This window comes from Plectropomus leopardus, chromosome 7 (assembly GCF_026936395.1).
Source record: "Plectropomus leopardus strain MGB_pleo_1.0 chromosome 7, ASM2693639v1, whole genome shotgun sequence".
NCBI lineage: Eukaryota > Metazoa > Chordata > Actinopteri > Perciformes > Serranidae > Plectropomus > Plectropomus leopardus.
Genome location: NC_142182.1, coordinates 15167136 through 15191606, shown reverse-complemented (window position 1 = coordinate 15191606; position 24471 = coordinate 15167136). Strand labels below are relative to the sequence as shown.

Below are 24471 nucleotides of genomic sequence, written 5' to 3'. Positions count from 1 at the left end.
CATATTCAAACATATTCTGTTTGTGTTGCACCATGATTTTTTGCCAGTCACATCCAGATCAGGTGAATGGGAGGTGAATAACGATGAGGTGAGGGGGTTGTCCTGGCAACCAGACAGGTCAGATTAAATAAATACATCCAGGCCCTGCAGGCCAGCCAGGTATTTATAGTGGATAGTCTCTAATGTGGTGGGCTTACTCATCATAGCTGTGAGAAGGAGATATTCGATCACAGATTCGGTACACATTTAAAAAGCCATTTGGAGCCTTGAAAGTTTATGGCAGGTGATATCTGTTGTTTTCTGAAGTCTTTGCCATGTTTGAGCTGTTTATAGATTGCCTTTCTGGCGAGGCAGTCATCAAAGCTTTGGTAGGACTGATGTAAAATTAACTAAGATGTTTGTCAGCTTGAGTGTCTAATCACAGTGATTAAAACTTCCTCAGACTCCCATGTTCACTTGAATTATCCCTTGTAATAGCTTGCCGACATTATGAGAGCCACTTATGATACCAATTTAAATGGATTAAGATACAACCTGTTAAAGATCAGCAAGCAAATGTTTTACAAGTGAAATACCTCATTCAATCCTGTGCTCATTCTTCTTCTTTTGTGTATGGCATCATTTCCAGAAGAGTCTGAGCTGGACATGTAGGATTAATAAAACAGTTGAACACCAGAGCTGCTCAATATAATTCAACCCTTGTTGCACCTTTCCTTTGTTCCTATCAGGTTAAACGACCCTGTGCTGCTGGGCAATCACCACATGGAGCATGACGGCTTTTCAGACAAATCAGAGCGTGAGGCTCATGATGACTGGGACACTACGGCCAATGAGAACGGTGGAAGGCTGACAGAGGAGAGCGACATGGACCAATCAGATGAGCTGTCCCCTGGGCCACAGGCCACAGCCTATGTGGAGCAGAGCACGGAGGAAATGGCTGAGGTGAGTTTACGGTTACAGTATTTATAGTAGGGAACTCTACCTTATTTTGTGTAAGTAGGTACCATTTTTACCATTTTCCATTAATAAATGTATCTCAAGCATTTTTTTTTTAAGGTATCCTCAATCACATGCACCCATGTATGTATGCGCTGTACTTTCAGGCTGGGGAGGCATCCCAGGTGGAGACTGTGTCAGAGGAGAACAAAGGTCTGATCTGGGGCCTGCTGAAGCAGCTGCGGCCGGGCATGGACCTGTCCAAGGTGGTGCTGCCCACCTTCATCCTGGAGCCGCGCTCTTTCCTGGACAAGCTGTCTGACTATTACTACCATGCTGATCTACTTTCGCAGTCAGTAACATAAAGTCATACTCTGTGTGTGTGTGTGTGTATGCACATTTTATCATTTTTCCTTCCAAGTCAGATCATGGCTGTAGTTCTTGTCTATCGCCTTTTTTGTCATGATTGTCTTTTTCCTTCATCATCTTTTCTGCCACAGAGCCACACTGGAGGAGAGTGCATATGGTCGGATCAAGCAGGTGTTGAGATGGTACTTGTCTGGCTTCTACAAAAAACCCAAGGTCAGATTTGTTCACTAATATGTCCATGTCTGGTTGATATTATGATGGCCTAAATATAGGACACCCCTGATTATTATATTATTATGTAACTTGGAGCACCAGAAGTCTTTTCTTTTTGTCTTTCTCTTACCATCTTCTAACATGACATTCTGTGACACTGTATTTCTTGGCCGCTCGACAAACGACTCTGCCCTGAGTCTATTTCTGCGGTAAAAACGTCAGGAGACACTTCCCACTCATTTCTACTTGTTAGGAATCTATTTCCTCAGTGGCAGTAGAACACCCAACATGAGCCAGCAGCTGACGCCTGTAGATTACACTGGGCTTGCTCAACACTTTTTGGGCTGACTACCTCGAGGAGGCTCACTGGAGATGAATGGGTAGAGACTTGATTACCTATCATTATTAGGACATCTACAGGGCTTTCTGCCTGCGCTGCCGTATATTATTTCCTGCTGAATTATTGAGTCCAGACAAGTGGTAATGTGTTCTGTGGTGATGCTTATTATCTGTGACTTCACTTTTTAAATATGGGTGAAACCGGTTTCATCCAGTGATTATCTGCAATGTCATCTGTGCTCATCAGCAGGTATTGGTTAAGTTTCCTTTTGCCAGAAGATGCTTACATTGACACTGATGTGAATGTGTGTGTTCACAGGGTCTGAAAAAGCCTTACAACCCAATCCTGGGGGAAACGTTTCGCTGCTGCTGGCTTCACCCTCAAACCGACAGCTGCACTTTCTATATAGCTGAACAGGTAAAACTAGATTCATAGCTGGAGGGGATGTATAGGACACAAGCCCTCCCATGTGTGAAATATTTAGCACTATTCTGTGAGCTCACAGAGCACACACACACACTTGTGAAATGCAGTGTAGAATTAATGTGTGTCGGAGGGTATCTGACACCTCTTTTTCTCACACTGCTGCTCAAATGTCTCTCTCTCTCTTTCCTTTGCCAGGTGTCCCACCATCCGCCCATCTCTGCCTTTTATGTCTGTAACAGGAAGGATGGTTTTTCTATCAGCGGGAGCATCCTGGCCAAGTCCAAATTCTACGGTACACAGCATACTACAATAATTTGTTTTTCTATTGTGACCAATACACATACACACATTCAAAGACATGCAAGGACAAAACAGACTGGTCACGGTTTTGATCCCTTTGTCCCCGCATCTTGAGATAAATTGCTGTTTCTGCTTCGAAGCACGACCAATCAGGCTGTCAGTGTAAGCTTTTTAGGGGGGCTCTACAAGGAAAATTGATTCTTGTATTTCTTAATGAAGTTCCTCTGCTCCTGTAGGTAATTCTCTGTCGGCGATTCTGGATGGTAAAGCCAGGCTGCTGTTCTTGGGCAGGGATGAGGAGTATATCATCACCATGCCATATGCTCACTGCAAAGGTAACACACCAAAAGAATATGTTAATGACCATCTAATTACTCTGTCCATGTACTTGTTGCTTTTTTAACATTGGCAGTAGGTTCCTCACTAATACTGCGTCATCTTTTTTTAAAAGGTTTTTATTGCCACACATTGTTTTGACACTGAGCAGGACAAAGGGTCCATTTTTATGTTGTCGTCTTTAATTACCATTCAGTTTTGTTAACTCAAAACTAACAGTCACCGTCACTGTCTGCTTAAATACTAATAGATCCCTTTGCTAGCTAATTACATGGTTGGAATAATTAAGTACTGTGCTGCAGATAATTCAGATACAGTTGAAAGCAAATTAAGACAAGGACAAACACATGCAGTTTGTCTAGATCATCGAGTTTCTTGAGTGCAGATAGGATATTGTGAGTGACTGTTATCTATGAGGTGCTTAGCATCTAAAAAGACCTTTAGCACAGGAAATAAGTCTGAACTGTCTAAAGAATACTCCTGTTCTTACCATTTCATGTAGCAAACAAAGTTTTTATTCAAAAACCGAACATAAATTACAAGGAAAAAGTATTCAGTTTGCAGAGCTCATGGTGTGTTTGATTTAGTTCAGTTTATTAGGATCCCCTTAAGCAACAAAACTGCAGTAGCTATTCCTCCAGCATGTTTACACAGGAGGCGTTTGAGCCACGTTTTTTGGTTGTCCATCTCAAATATGTCTGACAGAACTGATGCGATTCTATGTTGATCAGTCCATTTGTCTACACAGGCTGCGTAACTTCTCTTGTTTAACTCGTTCTTTAACTCACCACGAGACGCATATTTTGTGCTTAAAGTGTCTGTTTTCTTCTGTTTTACAAGCTTAACTCCACTCAGCACTGTGTCTGAATGCACCTTGTGTGTCTACATGTGTTGTCATGATACTGGAATTTCTAACTTCGATACAATACTTTGAAATGTATCGATATTCAATAAAATTTTAGATACAGTGGGCAAAAAGTTATTTAAAAAAACAAAACCAGGAAGGCACTCGTCTTAAAGCAGAAAGTTGAAATGTCTTTATTACATTGGCAGGTTCTAAAAGTAGAACAAGATTTTTTGCATTTTGACGTCCAGCCTCCTTCAGGAAGTTACACAAAACCGTGACGACACAAATTTATATTCAAATGTAAATTCATCTAGCAGGTTAAAGCATTCAGAAATTAAAGTCCACCAGTCTGAAATAGTATCACACGTCTCCTCCCTCTCAGAAAAGATCAACAGGGAGCAGTCTTTCAGGAAATAAAAACAAAAGCTCGGCAGAGGGCAACCTCTAGAGATGGTGTAGAGAAATAAAAAAGGTAAAAAAAAAAAAAAAAAGAGAGAATAACCATTTTATCATAACCTATGTGTTTCTATCAATACAAAAATATCCTATATACAAAAAATACAAACTATACACATATCCCCAAAGCAGTATGTATTACTTCACAAGAAATGGGTCAAATTAAGATCCTCATTAAGGCCAGGATATTGAGTAGCTCTTAAATTAAAGATCCAAAAGCTTTATCGTTGATTGAGTTTTCTGATCCTATTTCCTCTGCATTTTGTTTCCGGGATATGATCAATACCTACAGCTTTTAAGATGGATGGGTTATTGTTGTTTTTCCTTGAAATGTCTCGCCATAGGATAGTCATCATTTTTTGTTCTCATGGCATATTTGTGCTCTGAGAGTCTATCCTGTAGTCAACGCATAGTTTTTCCAATATAAAACACATTACACTGAGGACATTCCAATTTGTAAATGACAAATTGGAATTGATAAAGTGACGCATTTCATAATTTCTATCACCATAGGTGTCACGGAAGCTGTAACATTTTAAAACATTGGTGCAATGGTTACATGACCACACTGAAAACATCCACTGGGTTTTGTGGGGAAAAAGGTGGTTTAAAAAAAATTAAAAATTAAAAATTAAAAATTATATTTTTTTAAAAAGGTTTCATTAAAAGATAAGTTTAACAAGGCCATGACATGAAAATGACAGTTTTTCTTTTCTTGGTTAGTAGCGGAGAACAGCAGAATAAGAGCAAGTGAGAAAGCGCAGCTGGTACCGACGTATCGATACTGCAGAAAACGAGTATTAAATCCATTTAAAATATTCATAATCGATATGTATTATTAAATCAATATTTTTGAAAACTCAAGTGTCTCTACCGTAGACACAGATGGAGCACTGAAGCTTCTTCTGCTCTACAAACTTGCAGCTCACACTGTGAAACATATTTTTACAACAAAATATAAAACATGCTTGGTCCTCCTCGCTTTCTTCCTGGATGATTTAAGCTTGCAGTTTCTGCCTCAACCATCTGACCCGGGCTGTGTGTTTCTAAGCTCCTCATTGTCAATTTAAAACACCAAACTTAAATACAGTACAGGAGGCTGACACACAAACTCATCCTCCATGGGTACGATGAAACATAAAAAGCGTGGGCTATAACTTTTGTAGCCATCTGTCTTAGCCAATGTGTCTGAGCTACTGGAAATCAAATAGCACCCAGCTCTGCTGTGAACATGAACTCTCGCATGGCAGACGACCAAAATTAGAGACGGATGATGGGTGGAAGTCGGGTCGTGTTTCTGCGTATTTTAAATGCACCGGAGTATGTTGTAAATTACCATCTTTATCTTGTCTCACAGTCCAGTCAAGGACTGCGAGCACTGGGAGTACTTAGATCATAAATTATTTTTCTAGCCGTGTATTAACAGGAGAATGGTATGATTTATCTGCAGACTTCCTCCTCATCTACACTCTGTTGGTTGTTGTGCAGTTTATCTGATGTTTTAATACTGTGTCTTTGCCTCCTGTAGGTATCCTGTACGGCACTATGACACTAGAGCTGGGTGGGAAGGTTACCATCGAGTGCGAGAAAACAAAGTGTTTCACAGAGCTGGAGTTCAAACTCAAGGTCTATTTTTGAACAAGTTAAAATCAGTAATATTTGTTCAAGTACTGAAACTGTTTTTTTTTTTTGTTACCTTTCTTATATAGTCAGCAGTCGATACTGTAAATGTAAGATAACAGCAGTTTTATTAAAGGTGTTATTCTTTGCCCTGCAGCCTTTCCTTGGAGGCTCCTGCTCTGTGAATCAGATCAGCGGGAAGATCTATGTGGGAGAGGACCTACAGGCCACCATTGATGGGCACTGGGTGAGAGCTTTTACCCAGTTTGTATCCCTCTATCCCTGCCTGCCATCTCAATCTCCCTCTTTAAGTTCATCTTTCAGCATCCTCTTCTGTCACTTACTCGCTGCCACTCAGTATTCAATGATTCTCGGTCGTAATTAGAGGCAGATTTAGTAATTAGAGGATTTGGGAGCAGCAGACAGACAGAGAAGAGCTGTTTAGAGGGCTCTCACAGTGGGCTGATGGGTCGGATAAAGTCTGGTGATGAACGTTTCGTGTTTTGGAAATTCTTAACAAAACTATTAATATTTTCCAGTAAGAGTTAGGATGGGACTTAACATTTTGTTGCCGTTGCTGTATTCAGGACAGTGAGGTGTTCATTCACGAGAAGCGCTCGAGCCAGCAGGAGACATTGTGGAACCCAACCTCAGAGATTCGCAGCAGGCGCCTCAAGAGACAAGTGGTCCAAATAAACCAGCAGGGAGAATTTGAGTCTGAAAGGTAAAACACGTCCTTACTTCTCAAGGTCATTAACTGAAGGAAACAAACATTAAAACAGGAGGCGCTCGTCTTGTCGTCCCTGTATCTTTGCTAGTATGCTTGTCAGCATGGACACAGCTCTCACTTGTTATGGGCTTGCTTGCTTGATATCATGCACGAACAAAAAAAAAAGATGTGGATTCAGTTTTAGCTACGAGGAGTCAGAGGAACTAACCATGTCGATGGAGGAGAGGAATTCTCCCCTTTTAGTGAAGTTAGTAACTTAATCACTGATTCCAATTAATTAATTTGAGTTAATCATTGAAATTTAAAGTGACATCATACAGATTAAGAAGCCTTTTCAATCCTTATATCTCAGTGTTCATGTTGTCCTCCATCTTTGTTGCCATTGCCATACAGATATAGCAACAGCATTGCTGCTTTCTCTGGTAGTTATTTTTAAATGAGGACAGGGTTTCTGTCGTCCTAACTTGGTAAAATCTTAAGTCTCTGTAAAAGCTAAATTCGGAAACATCTTTTTGTAACACCAAAAATCCCAAATGTCATCCTTTACTGAGATAAGCTAGGATTTCAGACATAGGAAGTTCCTGCTGTGGAGCTGGCACACCCAAATGAAATGCTGCCATCTGTGATGTTATCAGCCACATCTGTGCTTGACAGGGTAAAAATGTCCGCTGCGAGAAAGACCTCTATCCACATATCCACATCACAAGCAAACAATTGCAAAACTACTGCTGACTTCAGTCACACTGTGCAAATTGCATGCCATGGGTTCATGTCTTTTTTAATCTGCTTTCGACAGACTGTGGCAGCATGTGACCAGAGCCATCATGGATCGGGACCAGCTGCGGGCCACGCAGGAGAAGTTTGTGCTGGAGGAGGCTCAGCGGGCAGAGGCTAGGGAGAGAGGAGACAAACCCTGGGTCTCGAGACTTTTCCACCAGGACCCAGTCACCTCCGAGTGGACCTACAGGCACATGGAGTATGAACAGATACACACCATGCAAATAAAACACAGAGATGCACACGTTTCTGTCTTTTTAGTTCCGATTTTAGGTCAGTACAACAAGGATTGAGTTGTAGAGTAGGTAGAGGAAAAACATGGAAATAACAACATGTAGGGATATAAATCAAACTGCATCCACGGCTTATTATACTGTCTTGTATGGTAGCACAAGGCCATGGGACCCCGAATGCTGTCTGGTTCAGTTTGAGAAGGACGGAGTGGTTCAGACGCACGAGAAAAGCCAGAGGCCACACAACGGACTCTCCTACAGCCACAGCTGGGCCAGCCAGCAGAAGGTAAACCAGACTAATCTCACACCTCCAAACTAGAGCTTTGCTCATCTATTATTGATGGTTATGTCACTGACATTTCATCAGAAGGAAAGGTCCTCTGCTTCCTGTCAAGCCAGACTGCCCCTGGTATTTGGGTGCCCCATAATCACTAACAAGCATGATTAGGCTCTTTCCATCTCACTTGTTTTTTGCTGCAGTGATGCCCAGACAGCAAAACCCCATTTTCATTGCATCAGCCAGCAGATCACTGTCAATTTGTCTGCAGTGAAATTTTAGTAACTCACACTTAAGATTCTTCTGCCTCTTCCCAGGCTGAGGTGAATGGGAAACGAAGGAAGGCCAGCAGCCAGCCGTCCAGCTGCAGCCAAAACACAGAGAGCAGCAGCACCACACCAGAACCCACACACGAGTCATCGGACAATGAAGGTTAGGCACTCACGCGCACACACACACACACACACACACACACACACACACACACACACACACACACACACACACACACACACGCACATGATCAGAACCATCCATCCATCCATCCATCCCTTGTTGTCTGCTTATAAAGGTAAAATGGAGCATGAGATGGCTTGGCAGTTCGATGTGGCATCTGCAGTGATGCGGGTGCTGCGCCGAACTGTCATGGGTAAGAGGGAACTGAGCCAAAAGGTAAAACTGTTCATCTGGTAAACTGAATGAGATTGTGGATACAAGCAGCTGAAAAAAGTTTTCTCCGGAGGGTGGCCGAGCTCAGCTTTAGAGATAGGTTAAAGGGGGTCAGACATCCAGAGGGAGCTCGGTGTTGAGCCGCTGCTCTTTTACATCAAATGGGGCCAGCTGAGGTGGTGCGAGAATCTGATCAGGATGCCGCCAGGGCACCTCACGTTACAGTTGTTCTGGGCACTTCCAACTGGTAGGAGGGATTATATATTTTTGTCTGGCCTGGGAGCACCTCGGGGTCCCTCAGGAGGAGCTGGAAAGCATTGCCAGGAAGAGGGAGGACTTGGAGTTCCTTGTTCAGCCTGCTGCCACCCCAGCACTCAAATCTAAAAAAGCTTAAATTACACAACAGAAGTCTTATGTTATCACCTGTCCTGTTTCCAGGATTTTCAAACCAGTGTGCACGGTGCAATAAAGAGGTGAAGGACATCGCCCTGATAGAGGCCTCCATCACATCCATACAGAAGACACAGCAGGACATCCAGAGGTGAAAATAACACACACATTTACATACACCTTTGTGGAGGGAACTGAGATGGCGTGGACCTTGAGTATGGTGTTTGTCATTGGTTAAAAGAAACTGGTTTCTCAGATTGAAACAGTCATGGTTAAGTTGGGGATAAAAATAAACCTTTACAACTTTTAGAATTAGGCCATCTCCACAATAATACCTTTTCATTTAAAAATGGCTTTTAAAGCAGAAATGATCTCGATACACATGCGTTTTACCACAGTTTCAGAAATAATCGTCGTCCATAATGCGTGCTTGAAAACGCGTATCACATGACCATTCATTTACAGTAGGCATGCATGTGCCGATGTACACAGAAAGCAGCTTATTTATAATGCGGTTGCTTGGTTTTCTTTACTTGGACCTACGAAAAGGATGAAAGTTTGACTGAAAGTAGCAAAATATGAGGCGGTCAAAGTGGTGGAAAAGAGATTTGAACTGGTTGCAAAGCATATATCAGAGCGGTATTGGCAGCATTATCCATCGCCCAAGAAAGCCTCAGCGATGGGAAAGGAGTGACGTTACCCCCACAGGAAGGATGAAATCCCAAAAGGTATGTAGAACTCGCTATTATGTTTTGGCTTGACATGTTGTAACAGATAAGAAGCAAACGTGGATATTTGCGTCATTACTTCCAAAAGTCCCTTTTTCGCCCGTCCAGATTAAAATGCATTTCCAGAGTTTTCTAAAACAGGGTCAGCAGCGTTTTCAAAGGTCTCCGTTTTAGGGGTTCCAAAACACCGGAGTAGTCTGTACACTAGGCATTAACGTAGCCATAGTTCTGTGTTTTTAAATGAAATGTATGAGTGTGGATGTAGCCTCAGAAACTCACACATTGATATTCATTATTAGATCAATGCAAAATGGTGACAGTGCATCTGTTATCAAAAGTAGTGATAAGTACAAAGTATAAGAAATAACTACAGAACCGCTCTCAGTTGTAAGTGGATTGTCTTTGATGTTTGATATTTGTGATAATTTTACAAAGTTTATACTTAATTCCTGCTGAGCGTTGTTTCACACTTGAGCCTTTTCTCTCCCTGTAGGAACCTGGCGGCTCTGAGTCGTCAGCTGACTCGTCAGAGGGCGACAGATGACAGCGTGTCACTAACGGGCCGTCACTGTCTCATCCTCTGCGTCCTGCTCCTCTCCCAGCTCCTGCTCAACTACGTCTTCACCTGAGCCACTTCTCAGGGAGGAGTTTCCCCCCAGCACTGATCTGGCATCAGATTCCTTCAAAAAGCACAGACTCAAATCAGCAGAGGAGGGCAGAGACCTCAGATCAGTGTTCGGAGGGCAACTTTGTCCCTTTTGTGCCCTCTAATAAAGGGAGGGGCACTCAGACATTAAAGCAATAAACACAGCCACAGCCACCGCCTGTCAGTCATCTGCAGAGAGGAACAGCACCCCCTAGTGTAGCCAGACTGAAACAGCACCGGCACCCGCGCACTTTGGACAGGAAAGGAGGGACGAGAGATGAGCACGGCTAAAAAAAAAGATTTTGAATAAAAAAAAAAAAAAAACATGATATGTAACGTGAAGATGAAGAATGATTTTGCTAAATGAAATGACAGAGAGGATGTTTCACCATTCCTTAGTATCTTTTTATATTGCCCTGCAATACTGTATATCTGTTTGTGTGCCTGTGTGTGTCTTGTCCGTACCTACATCCTACCTACAGTAGGCCCTATGGGCGCAGGCAGATCACCACTTGGACTCCTCCTACTCCCCTTCCACTCCAAATTTTGGGCCTTAACGCTGAAGCCAAAAAGAAAAAGAAGAAACAAAACGAAGAAGGAATATCTTCCAACAGTGCAATTCTGCGTGTTTTGTATCGATGTACGCTCCAATACACTCTGTCTCGTCTTTTAATGATGATGATTTTACCAAAACAGTATTTATAATCTGAGAGGACAAAGAGTACTTGTTTACAGGGGGCACAGTGTGTGTTTGTAGTGACACATAAGAAGGAGGGATAATGGGAATGAGGCAGGGCAGAGAGCCAAACAGAGTGTCTTTGTATTTGTGTGCCTGTAGTGCTGTAACAGAAGGGATAATAGCATAGCACTGCTGTTGGTCTAGACCTCGACACTAGTGTGTACAATCAGTTACATAGAGAAGCAGCGTGTGTGGAGGAAGGAACAGAGGGAAAGAGTGGAAATACAAGAAGAGAAATTGAATTCTTTGGTCTAATAGAAGGGGTTTGTGTGTGCATTTTGGTCCACACCACGTTCAAGTGACTGTTTTAAGATGTAAACACTTAGTAATGAGTTATTTTTTTCTTTTAATCAATTTGTATATATTTGTCTGACGGTCTGTGTTTCAAAAAGAGATTTCAGAATGTATTTATTGGGTGATTGACCTTGACTTTCCTAATCTAATTCAGCTTGGAGGACGGAGACCAGGGGCGACAATCGCTCTCCCAGGGTTATGTGGGTTCATCATATTTGTGTATGTGTGTGTGTGTGTCTGTGTATGTGTGTGTGTGTGTCTGTGTGTGTGTGTGTGTGCGCGTGTGAGGGAGCACATGTGTGCGAGTAAGCCATTTACAGTCGTGCTATACAAAAGCCAGATCTGTGATCTTGGTTTTTACTGGTTTTTAAACCCTTGAATTTCAGTCTTCATTGCCAGTACTGATCTGCCCAATGGGAGAGAATCGGAGAGCACAAGAGGGAAGTCGACTCTTTGAATGCTTTTATTTACACCTTTACTTTGTTTCTTTTCACTCTTTTCCTGTTTTTTACTCTACTGCCATGTTGTGGGAACTCTACATGCCAGATATTTTTGTCATTTTTGAACGAAACTACAGAGAACATGATGTCGCCCGATGTTTTCATTCATACCTGTTGCGTACTGTAGCACTACAGTAAAACATTTTAACCCTGTAACTGCCCTTGGTTCTCATTTTTACCTTATTATAGAGAAATGTCTCCACTGATAATCAAAACAATGACAAACACTTTACAGAAGGTAATAGTTCAATCTTTTGTCAAATGTTCTCCACCAGAGGGAGATGTTGACGTGGGTAAACTGGAAGTGATCAAAGTCTTGATCACATTTGTGAAGTGATTTCCCTTTACATAACTAGACTGCAGCAATCAAACTTCAAAATCTCTCATGTGTCTTGTACAAACAGTTGTGGGAAGTAACTAAGTGCATTTACACAAGTACTGTACTTAAGTACTATCCTAAGTATTTTCATTTAATGCTACTTTCTGCTTTACTTTATTTTAGAGATAGACATTGTATTTTTCACTCCACTACATGTATTTAAGGGCAGTCGTTATTTTCCAAATAAAGACTTTACATTCAAAACATATGAGTTCTAAAACATGTTTCATTGTTACAGATTTAACCGCTTAAAGTATATAAGGTAGTTAAAATAGCTCCACTTTGAGCAATGACAACATAAAATTGCCACTTACATAAATATAAATAATTATAATCCAATAATATAATACCTCCAGAGATCATCTTGAAATGGGATGACAAGATAGACTGTACAATAAATCACACCCGCCGTGACTTAAAACGTTTGTGGACCGGGGGTATAAAGTAGGGATGCCAATAGCCCCTTCTTTACTTTCTACTCTACTTTAACCTGACCTTCATTGTGATCTCTACCGCACACCTGTGAAGTTTCATGACTGCATCTTACACGTTTGTGATGTCATTGTGACAACATTTCTCCACACAGATGCGTAAACACTGAAAAATGCTCAAAATATCTTCTGTGGTACTTCCAAAGGCTTGGATATATATCTATATCAGGGTGTAAGCCTAGATATCATCCTAGATATTGTATATTGTAATATCAAAAGTGTCATCTTTTCAAAGGCTGCATTATGGCAAAATGATTTCCTTTTCTGAATTTATCAGACTGGTATAGCTGTCTTGTTATTTGTCTTTACCCACTTAGTCACTACATCATCATTACTAAAGATATTTGTCTAAGTCTCATTGTGTAAATATTTTATGAAAGCACAGATGGTCAACCTTTATATCTTTTGATACTTTTAGTACGATTTATTGCTAAAATGTATGTACTTTTTATACAATGGCATTTTGAATGCCAGACTTTTTTTACTTGTATTTACTGGTATTTCTACACTGTGACATTGTCTCTTACTGAAGTAAACCATTTGAGTACTTCTACAAATGACAGGGAATGTTAGACTAGACAAAAATAGAAGGTAACTACAGGTGACAATCCCTCCCTAAATATAACGAAGATCCTGACAGCAGCTCAGACACAAAACGTGGTGACAACTTTGGTGGTACCATTTTTGTGTAAACTACATGAGGCTGAGATGAGCAGGTGAAAATCTCTCTGTAGACGCCACATGGATCAACATCATTGCCACACACACAGATTTAAGCCCCGGTGAGGGGACCAGATTGTGTTTGACAGCCTCCCCAAAAAGCAGAGGCCTGTAGAGAGAGTGATATTCGGGTAAATTATAACTATTCAGTGTCTACTTTTCGTTACTCATACGCCGTCGGTGAGCCCCTTTAAAGTCAGAGGCTGTGACAGATTTATTGTGGATGAAATATTTTATTGTTGCGTGTTAAGTTCAATCAGAATTTCAATTTGCTGTGTTACGTTTGACAACCTGTCACTTCACTCTTGCTTCTGGGTGAGATGAACTGAACAATGGCACTACGCAGTCTTGTTCAGCCACTTTACAGAGAAAGCCTTTGAAGTGTAATAACATGAATACCCAGCATATCAAAGTGTCAAATCTGTCCAAACAGAGATTAATCTGCACATGTCGCTATGTGTTTGTGGTTTTAGTGCTCATTCTAGCTACCTGGAGCCATTGAACTCGTTTGTCACTTAAACTTTAAGTTGTTAACTGCCAACTCTGCATGGGTTATAATGATACTGTAGACATTAATACAGCCTGCGGCAATGCCTCAAAATCTCTGTCACAGCAAATTAGTGGGTTAATTAATGGCTTTAGACCTTTTGAACCTCAGAAAATTGACTTGATTTCTTTCAAAAACATGGTAGGAAGGCAATGAGCAATTTAACAAGAAAACACCCAAAAATATATTAAATATTTTATTAATTAATATTATTTGATTTAATTGATTTGATTAAATTATTAAAAAGTTGCAAGAATATTACATAAAATAAGCAAAAAAAGGAAAGAAAAGTAACAGAACTAAAAGAGGAAATTACCTGAAAAATTGCTAAAATGTGTGTGTCTCTGTTTCTGTAACCTAATTTTAAATATGTAATCCTAACCATTATATAGTTTTCTTGATATCTTTTGCTAGTTAATGATTCTCTCTATCTCTCGTTTTTTTTTTTTTTAGCAAATTTTCAGGTTATCTTGACACCTTTTACATATTTTTTTTCAATTGGCATGACATTTCATGCCTAGTTACAGACTGCATGTTTTTCCGTGTTTTGAAAATAACCAAACCAAGTCGCTCGCATTTCAAAGGTGTAAATACTTGTGGAAGTCATCTGAATGGTGTACAAAAAAAACTGATGTTGGTCCAGGTTTCAAAGTGTTCATTATGCCTTCACTTAGCAGATATTTGCTAAAATGGGGATTGAACCCAAAGAGTTTCTCCTTAATTCTCCTTGCTCTTCGCCTTGGATCTAACACACCAAATCCACATTTCCATCAACTCTTGTTCAAATCTGAAGAAGCTAGTCACATGTTTTGTTTTCTATTGAGGCGGCAGAGTGGGCAGATTGGTAGCAGGCTAAAGATCAAGGGGTAATCTCCTCCCCCTGTGGTTTGTTTCTAGTCTCCAGAGTTAGCTGGATGTCTGAGTGGGTGCACACTGGACCATTGTGTTGTCTGACTGTATGTGTGGGGCTGACGGAAGGAGCGACAGTCCAAATTAGGCCAGAGGAGGGTGCGTGCGTGTTTATTTTCCAGGCAGTAAGCGCTCCATCAAAGGAGGTTCCTTTCAGTGTTTGTGACTTGAGTTTGTAACAGTTTCCCTTCCCTGGATCCTTCTTTGTATGTCTCCATGTGTGTCGGTGTGTGTTTACTTCTCCTGGCACTGGACGGGCGAGGGGTGTAAACACAGTATCCCACACACTGGCAGCATCAATGAATACACTGAGGGGAAAATCAAAACAACACTGAGTCAGATGGAAGTGGAGAAATCAGCCTATGACATCAACTAGACTCAATTCATTTTTCAAAAGTTTCTTTTCACTTGACAAAATATTTCTCCAGCGCTGGCACAACACTAACACCAAGTGTGGAGAGGTCTGGCTATGCAAGACTAAAATGTTTCTGGGAAAATAATTTCTTATTTGATATTTTGAGAAATATGTTGGTTTGCTTTCTTGCCTACTGCGTGGTCAGCTTAGCAATGGTTAGCTCAGCCAAGCACAAAGATGGGACACAGCCTGGCTCTGTAATAGTATTAATCTACAAGCACCTCTAAACTTCATTAATTAAGATATGTCCTATTTGTTTGACCAGAACAAAAAACAAAGAGACCTGGGGACCTCAAAAGGCGGCCAGTGGAGAGTCAAGGAAGTTATTGCACTTGGCCAACAAAGAGTCAGAATCAGCACATAATCCCTGTGTAAAAGCACTCACCCCCTGCAGGGACACGGATCAGGGTCGGGTGCATTATGTGCCGGGCAGCAGGCCAGGGCCATGGTTCTCTGCTGGAAAACGTTGGATTATCCCCTCTGGATGGGGAGTGAGTTTCTGCCCTAAGCGAAGGAGTTCAAGTATCTCGGGGTCTCGTTCACGAGTGAGGGTAGAATAGAGCGTGAGATGGACAGGCGGTTTGGGGCGACATCTGTATGTGGGCTCTCCGCTGGACTGTGGTGACGGTGGAGCTAAGCCGGAAGGCAAAGCTCTCGTTTTACCAGTCCATCTATGTTCCAAACCTCACCTTTGCTCATGAGATCTGGGTAGTGACCGAAAGAATGAGGTTGCAGATACAAGCGGCTGAAATGAGTTTTCTCCGCAGGGTGGCGGGACTCAGCTCTAGAGATAGCGTGAGGAGCTCGGAAATCTGGGAGCAGCTCGGAGTAGAACTGCTACTACTTCACGTCGTACTTCACGGGGCCAGTTGAGGTGGTTCGGGCATCTGATTAGGATGCCTCCTGGGCAATTCCCGTTAGAGGTCTTCTGGGCACATCCAACTGGTAGGAGGCCCTGTGGCAGACCCAGAACACGCTGGAGGGATTACATATCTCGTCTGGCCTGGGAACGCCTCTGGTCCCATAGGAGGAGAGATTTTGGGGTGCTCTGCTCCACCTGTTGCCCCCGCAACTCGGCCCCGGATAAACGCAAGAAAATGGATGGATGAATGGAAAAGCACAAATTTACATTTGAAAATGAGATTATATAATAGTAATGACTTCAATTCAGTACCATTAACAATTGTAAATTATCCATATTTCCTGTCACCCATGGTGTCCCCCAGGGTTTGGTGCTTGGTCCCCTTCTCTTCATCCTTTACATCCTATCACTTAGATAGATCCTCCGTCTCCACGTTCTTTCAGTTAAATTGTTATGCAGATGACACTCAACTTTACCTTTCCTTCAAGACCATCATTGCTTTCCCTGACTCCACCCTCATCACCTGCCTAACTGACAGTAAAACATGGATACAAAGCAATTTCCTCAAACTGCAGTAGGTCAGAAGCCCTAATCATTGGCCCAGAGTCCTTGACCTGTCCCACCCAGGTTATCTCACTCAATATATCTCACTCATGATCTCCTCATCCACCCAAGTCCTCAACCTCAGAGTTATCTTTGACTCCACCCTCTCCTTCCTGCCCAATGTCAGCCACATCTTTTTTAATGCACCATTTTTTCTGTACTCTGACCTCTTACCAATTCCCCTGTTACACTTCCTAAAAACTCATATTTTAAAGACCATTTCAAAAAATCTTTTTTTAATCTGAGCCCTTATGTCCCCACTACTTCTCAACGCAAAGTGACACCCTTAAAGAGAGGTATCAATATTTCCATTTAAGTCTATGCACAAAAAAAGTGCACAATTCCCCAAATATTTAACTATTCCTTTAAATTTCAAACTGATCATATTGTGTTACATAAGTAATTAGGATTTCTAATAATAGTCTAACTTCAATGTTTTTTTTATTTGGGCCTAAGCTTCTTGTCAGAAATCTTAGCTGTTATGTCTTTATTGGCTTTAGCACTGAGACATACTTAGACATAAATAATCCTTTTATTCTCTCTCTATGATCCATGATGTCCCCACCCTCTCCTCCTCTGTATTTTCCCCCCAGGTAAGTGCATGAGAGGCCAGCTGCACCGAGGCGTGTCTTGCTTGTTTTGGCTGAAGGGCAGCAGGAGTCAGGTCGGATGTTTGCTCTGTGGGTTGCCGCCTCTGTTGCAGCTCAGGCCCGTCCCGAATATACAAGAGGGAGACAGAGACAGAGACATAGACACAGACAGAGGACTTGTCCAGACTTGCCTTTCAGAGAGTTAAGGAAAAGACAGAGGGCAGAGAGAGGGAGCCTGGCAGTCTGGTGCACCCTCAGGCACTGTGTGTCATGTGTCTATTTCTTTATCTGTGCTGCGGGAGATCAGATGCTGTCAAGTTAACTCTGCTTTGTGAACCAGTAAATCTCTGCTGACATCTTGATTTCAACAGTCCTGTAATGTAGGTGGACTCCCTGCTATCAGCGTCTCCTTCTGTTACTGTTACTAAAATTGGTGGAAAGTAACTAAAGAATTGTACTTTATTACAATTTTAAAATACTAGGGCTTTACTTTAACATTTCTCTTTTAAGCTGCTTTATATTTTTGGTAAAACAGCCTCCACCCAAGGTCCACTTTCTTGTTCTGGAGCTTTTGACCCTAACATATGGCCTTCATCAACAAGTGAAACTTGGCCCGTTTGCGTCGGATAGTGGATGTTGAAACTTTTCAATTTTCTGATTATAATCATTGTTGGTTTTATAGTTAAAGACAGCTCTGTCCCCACTTAAGGTCAACTTTCTCGCCTGTTCTTGAGCTTTTGACTGCATCAGAAAATGATGATGTGAAGAAGATCAGGTGATACAGCTGTTCGACCTCTATTAACAGTTGCAACAGCGTGGCTGGTATTATTTTCAACCTGTGAGAGCAAAATGTGGTCCTGGTGGCATCTTTTGTTGCTGTTATAGCTGTGGCCACGTAAGCCGTTTTTAGTACTTTGCCAGGCGTTTGTCTGTCTGTCAGTGCCATTTATTAGTTAACAGTAAAAAGTGACAACAGGTTATCGTTAGTTTGTTTCATGATTTTTTTGGCTCTGTCAACACAAATTGTTTTGCAACCACTTGAACAGACAGCTGTTGCCTAGCAACACATAAACATTTTCCAACATACTACTTTGCTAATCTGTGGAAAGTCAGTCTTCATGTTATGTGCAGACCAGCTACTTAGTGTCATGTACATTTAACTACGTGTTTCCAGAGAAATAACAATCTGTTAACGGTAGCTTTGTGAATGACATTAGTGAGTTTGATCAGACAGTACGTAACTCCAGAGTGTGTCCACTCTCTGTCATGATCTCTGTCACCTTGAGCCCCGAATAAAACTGTTTCTGATGGTGGCTCTCAGGTTGTGGTTGGTGTAAAACTAGCTTGTCCCTGCCTCACTGCACATCCTTGTAATATCATAGACAGCTGGTGGACCAAAACCCCTCCAACACAGCTGCTTCCCTCCCGGGCTCCAGGTCGAAGGTTTTTTGAATCTGGCAGAATTTTGCTCCGGTAGTTTTGAGCGAGACAGGATTTCCCTGCTCTTCCAACACAACACAATCTACACTTATGGTAAGATAACTACCGACCGTTAATGTGAGCCTAATTAAGGGTTTAAAACAGCTGTAAAGTGGAGTGATACATGCAGAGTTAAAAGTCACAGTGCTGTATATCAGCACTCACAGAATGTCTCTTGACTAATCAAATTACTTGGTAGAACTAACTCTTGTAATTCACCATACACACCAATTTGGTGATCCCATTGCAAGAGGGGCTCTAGTTCTGTCCTTTATACATACTTTATGCTCCACTAGATCTCTGAGGCAAGTTTCTGGTGCAAAGTCTAGAATGGCTGTTTAATGTTGATGTGTTTAAGTTTGCCAAATTTTGTCGCAATAACCTGGAAAACAAGGCAATATAGATTATTTAATTAGAACTTATTTTGATTTTTCAGTGCTACAGAGAAAATCCATGGACTCTGTCTTGCAGGATGATGATTTGATTATGATGCTTTTGTTTCCATTTTCTGTTTTCTTAGTGTTGCCTTAAAAATATGTGTATTGGACTCTAATCCTGGTTTGTTTTTTTATTGTATGGTGTCTTGTAAACTCTTGGCATGACACAGTAGTAAAAATTAATTAATTAATTAATTATTTCATTCATTCATTCATTCATTCATTCATCGTAAGACAGGGGAGTCTCAATGTTGGTTCTACTCTTTTACTTTCAAGAAAAATTTTAAATGTTGGACTTTTACTTATGATACAATATTTTTTACAGTGTAGCATTGGTAATCTTCCACCACTGGACTATTTAAATGAAAAAGTTATCTGATTACTGTTTTTTATTTAATTTTTAATCTTCTCTTGCCCAAACTGTTGTGATTATCAGAGACAGTATAAAACCCTTAAATTTAATCTCATTCAGTTTGATGTTATTTAATCTTAATTTATGTTGTATGAATCATTCTAACTTAGTATTCACTGAGCCTGACAACCCCCATTACCCTGAAAAGATAATGAAACCAAAGTCAAACATTTTGGTTTCATCTGTATCGACTCATCAAACCTGCCCTTTCATGATTCAAAGGCTGAATCATTAACGATTCACTATAAAAGGAAAACTCTTGAAGGCGAGTACCGATTTGTTGGGGAGGCTGCGGCTATTCCCTGCCTGTCTGTTGCTGTGCCAACCACCCACAGCTTTTGATGTAATTGCGAGGAAAAGGATACGAGGCGGCCTTCTTGTGCAGACAGGTAGACATGACCTGTTAAAACACAGACCGAGGAGGATTCAGAGAGGATCAACTACTTCTTTTACCTCCCAGCTGGATTAAACAATGCAACATTTTATCCGCAGCGGAGGTTAAAAGTCCTAAAGCAGTGAGGTGTGATAATGAACAATCTCTCACTAATGTACAAAAATCACCAACAAACAGCATTGACCCAACCTTCAAATACAGTTATTACCGGTAGTGCTATGTCATGCTTTGCTTTGTTGCCATGACGGCGGCATGCTGCTCTTGTCTAGTCTTGTCCCGGAGCGCTCGGCCCATCCCACAGTTAAACAAGACAAACGCTCAGACGGGACTTATCACCACTTCACTATAGCTTTAATTGTCCTCGGAAAAAAAATGGCCTTCATGTCTTGTCAAACACAGAAAGAAACTGTAAGACGAGGGAGTAATTGATCATTTTTATTACATCACTTAAACATTTATGAACTGCGATGTCACAGGAGGAGTGACCTTTGACCTATACAGCATGTGTGCCATCCTGTCACCGTTTGAGGATGTATGGCGTCTAAATATAGCTGTGTATGGCGTGCCAAGATTATGCTCATATCCCTGTTTACATACTTTAAAAGCTGCTGTCGATTGATCTCTGCTTCCTGCTTCCTGTCTGTGTCTCATCATTTTGTCCGCTCAGCATTGGTCAGTTTGCTCAGGGAAGTGTGATCATTCTACTGATCCTCTGATTTACTATACAAGTTATTCTTTCTCTTCTCATCTCCACCCGTCAGTCAAACAGTTGCTCATGATCTAATAAACAGGAGAGTGAAAGCTGTGACAAGAGGTCACAGCTGGCGTGTACATGCGTGTGTGTGTGTTTGAAATCCTATACGGACATCATACTTGCTACCAGGATCATTGGCAGCATTAACATAGAGATGTGACAAAGGGGAGTTTGTTGCCAGTATGTTGTTGTTGTTGTTTAGCAAACACACCCCTGGGAAGTTACGGACACACAAAACCAACAAATATATCACTGGACAAACCAGAATTTGTTAGGGAATGTACAAAAACCTGAATCCATCAAAGGTGTGGTGTCAAGTTAGACTTGAGTCACAAATTTGATGACTTTGGATTTTTTAAAAAAAAAAGACTTGACCTGGACTGTAGCCTTTGACTTTAAAATAAATGATACCTTACCCCAATCCAAAAAGTTCAAACTGTCACAAATTAATATATTTCTCTTTAATTCCTGAGTCAACTACCATTAACGCTAATTATTCCCAGCAAACTGACACTTGACATCCACTTTGTTTGAACCAATCCAACAGCATCCAGTCCAGTTGCAGGAGAGAATCATTAAGAACTAACGTTATGCTACTCAGCACCAGCTGGAAAAAATTATACAGAAGATTATTTAATTTGGGTACAAAAACTATGGGTGAAACATGCAGGTGGAAAATTAACAGACACGCAACAACTTCCAACAAACTTATTTTTACAAACAAATACAAATCTTAAAAAGCATTTATGACTTTTGTAAATGCGATTTATTATTACTCTGTAGAGAAAATGGCATTATAATTGGTAAAGAGCAAATTCTGACTTGTTTAAGACTTTGTTTACGACTTGGGATTTGACTTAGAACTTGACTTGCTTATCTTAACTTGGGACTTGAGCGCAAAGACTTGATAGTTGTGACTTGCAAAACAATGACTCAGTCCCACCTCTGTCAGCCATACACACACACACAAAAGCCACAATTTCACAGTGAAAAGATAATAAATAGCATTGCACTTACTGACACAAGCACACACAGTACATTCAGATGTTCTACCGTAGAAGCCTTTGTTGAAGGGGCCATGTCCTCTGCCGCAAGATCCTGACCCTAGTTAGAGAGACAAGAAGTGTGTTTGTGTGTGTGTGCTTGTGTGTGTGTGTGTGTGTGTGTGTGTGTGTGTGTGTGTGTGTGCGTGCATCAGCGTGTATGCACACTGTATGTGGCCTGCCCACTCAGCTCTTCCATCCACCGGCCCAGATTCCAGTGGACCTCCCTGCTCGGGTGTTAGAGGGGGCGTTGGGGTGGGAGAGCAGGCTTTGAAGGAGGCTCTAGTGACTCATCACCCAACAATCTACCCACCCTTCATGTCCTCTAACCCCCCCCCCCCCAAGTATCTCCATCCTTGCTCCAATCCCTGCCCCTTGTCCTCTGGCACCGATAGCCGTCACACAGCTCCACGCACACACACAATCGGCAACCCCTGACTGAAGAAAAGGGATTCTGTTTCAGCAGATCAGGGATTGTGTGGACCGAGCCACTGTGAAAGACTCCTCTGTGTGTGTGTGTGTGTGTGTGTGTGTGTGTGTGTGTGTGTGTGTACTGTATGTTATTGTGCATGTTGAACAATAGCTCATCCAATATCTCTCGGTTTCAACCACATCTGGAACAAGTTTTATCAGACGAGATCTCAGTTTTCATATTTAATGTTCTAACCTGACATCCTATTCTCTGCTTTCATTTCTCCTGCTGGAGTCATTTTTTATGTCTCCTTGGAGGTTGTGTAAAACTACACCACAAAGTATGGTTCCCACAGCTTAAACTGGTCATGCCCCCCACTTTTAACTGGTGTGCGAACACACATCTGCGTACCTCATGGGGACTAAACCAGACATCTGCACCCATGTTTTAGCAATTGGTCCAGGAGATGTGTATGTTTTTAACATACTGCTGTGTGTCTGTGTTCAGTGCTTTCATTAAAGATGACATCCAAAGGAGATGACATCATTCGTTCTTCCTGTCTGGAGCACAAAGAGCAGAATTACATTTTCAAAAACACTCTGATTTACAAAACATCAGAATAATTTGCCTCTGCATTCATGGGAAAATGTTTCCAATAAATGCATTTTGAAATTAGCATGAAATGTGCTCTGGCTCAAGGTCTGTATCATGCACTTTTCAGAGTTCACTGTTGTGAAACAGGGTGGGAACAAAAGGGGACCTTGGGCAAAGAAAGGTACGCTGCATAGGAGAAGAGAGCTATTTTGTGCTTTGCTGTACCTTCAGACCTCTTTTGCAAATAGTCCTCGCTCATAGTTTTGCTCCTGAGGCAAAACCTTGGCCAGTTTTAAAGTTGTGTTTGAAGAAAAAAGCTGTAGCTCTTCTTAACTTTTTGCTTAACAAAAAAAAGCTTCACTCAATACCATGACTTGAGATGTAAATTTCCTCTCTTGCATATAAATTACACAGCGGTGTAATTTTGTGTAAAATGCCTGTGTTTACACTGCTGAAGTGTGCTTTTGCTGCATTTTAAGCGTGCTGTCTAATTTGATTAATGCTGACCCCCAATACAACCGTAGCCTATTTGGCAAAAGGTTGCCACTGTGCTCAGTCTCAGGGCAGCATGTGGACAGAGGGGACCATTGTGAGTTTCCCTGCTTCTTGGGAAAAACCCTTGAGCCATGACAAACAGGATTTCCTCTTACTTCAGGCTTTAGTTTTCCCACTTATAGAAGATTTACAAAGGAGCTACTTACTGATGTCACATAAATTGAGCTTCAGGCAGCAGCAGGTTTAATGAGGTCAGAGTATTACGGTGTCTTGTGATTATTTATTAAAAATTCCATTGGCATTTCAGATGTTAAAAATATGTAATAGACCTTTTTCGCAGCAGACACTATGGTCATGGCAAGAAGTGCACAGGTGTGATTGATGATATGAACGACGACTGCTCCATTTAGCAGTTCCACTTCAAAGGTGATGGTGTTAAAAAATCTGGCTCATTTGAGCCATTATTTAAGTAATCACTTCTACCATTGCTTTTCCTGCTGTGACACATCACAATGTCTGCTGTGAGAAACACCTATAAAGATCAGTTTAACTATTAAACTCAACCACATACCAAGATCTCACTTTGTACTCTGCATATGATCTGTTCAATGTTGTAACTTAGTTACAACTTTATCCTTATCCCTTTAACAATCAAATAATAATTTAAACCTAAAATATTGTGACCTTGAAAACATACTATACTATGATTTTTTTGAGGATATACTACACTATGACATTTTGATGATATTTTAATGGCATGTTGTACTGTGTTGTTTTTCTTAATATTTTAACGGCATACTATACTATGATATTTGTTATGAAATAAAATAATTCAGACATGAAACTGTGGAAACTGTGTGGATTATCTTGAGTAACCACATTGCTATTTTTTTTCTTTTTTTTTTTGTTGCTTTGAGCTCCAGATGGTGAGCGCCATCTAGTTTCATTATAGACCTATTAGAAGGCAGACATCTCTACAGGTGATATCTCTAACACTCGGCACTTCCAACCAAAAAACTATCTAAATTCATAAATAACACTACAGCAATACAGAAAATGCATGTATTTTTGATTTTCGGATAATGTCTCCTTGTAATAATCAAGTAGGC

The 24471-nt window shown here is 41.1% G+C and overlaps 1 protein-coding gene across 2 annotated transcripts in view; it reads left to right on the top strand.

Moving 5' to 3' along the window:
- Positions 1-11982, top strand: part of osbpl5 (oxysterol binding protein-like 5) — a 53959-nt gene extending 41977 nt beyond the window's left edge. For both annotated transcript variants that reach the window (XM_042495536.2, XM_042495535.2), the window contains 14 exons: positions 729-942; positions 1104-1288; positions 1437-1518; positions 2177-2275; positions 2480-2576; positions 2821-2919; positions 5752-5849; positions 6001-6090; positions 6431-6567; positions 7370-7549; positions 7740-7869; positions 8178-8292; positions 8968-9070; positions 10141-11982. In XM_042495536.2, the coding sequence (XP_042351470.1) occupies positions 729-942; positions 1104-1288; positions 1437-1518; positions 2177-2275; positions 2480-2576; positions 2821-2919; positions 5752-5849; positions 6001-6090; positions 6431-6567; positions 7370-7549; positions 7740-7869; positions 8178-8292; positions 8968-9070; positions 10141-10276 (1765 nt within the window). In that variant the 3' untranslated portion in view covers positions 10277-11982. The remainder of the gene's footprint in view (positions 1-728; positions 943-1103; positions 1289-1436; positions 1519-2176; positions 2276-2479; positions 2577-2820; positions 2920-5751; positions 5850-6000; positions 6091-6430; positions 6568-7369; positions 7550-7739; positions 7870-8177; positions 8293-8967; positions 9071-10140) is intronic.
- Positions 11983-24471: the final 12489 nt, after the last annotated feature.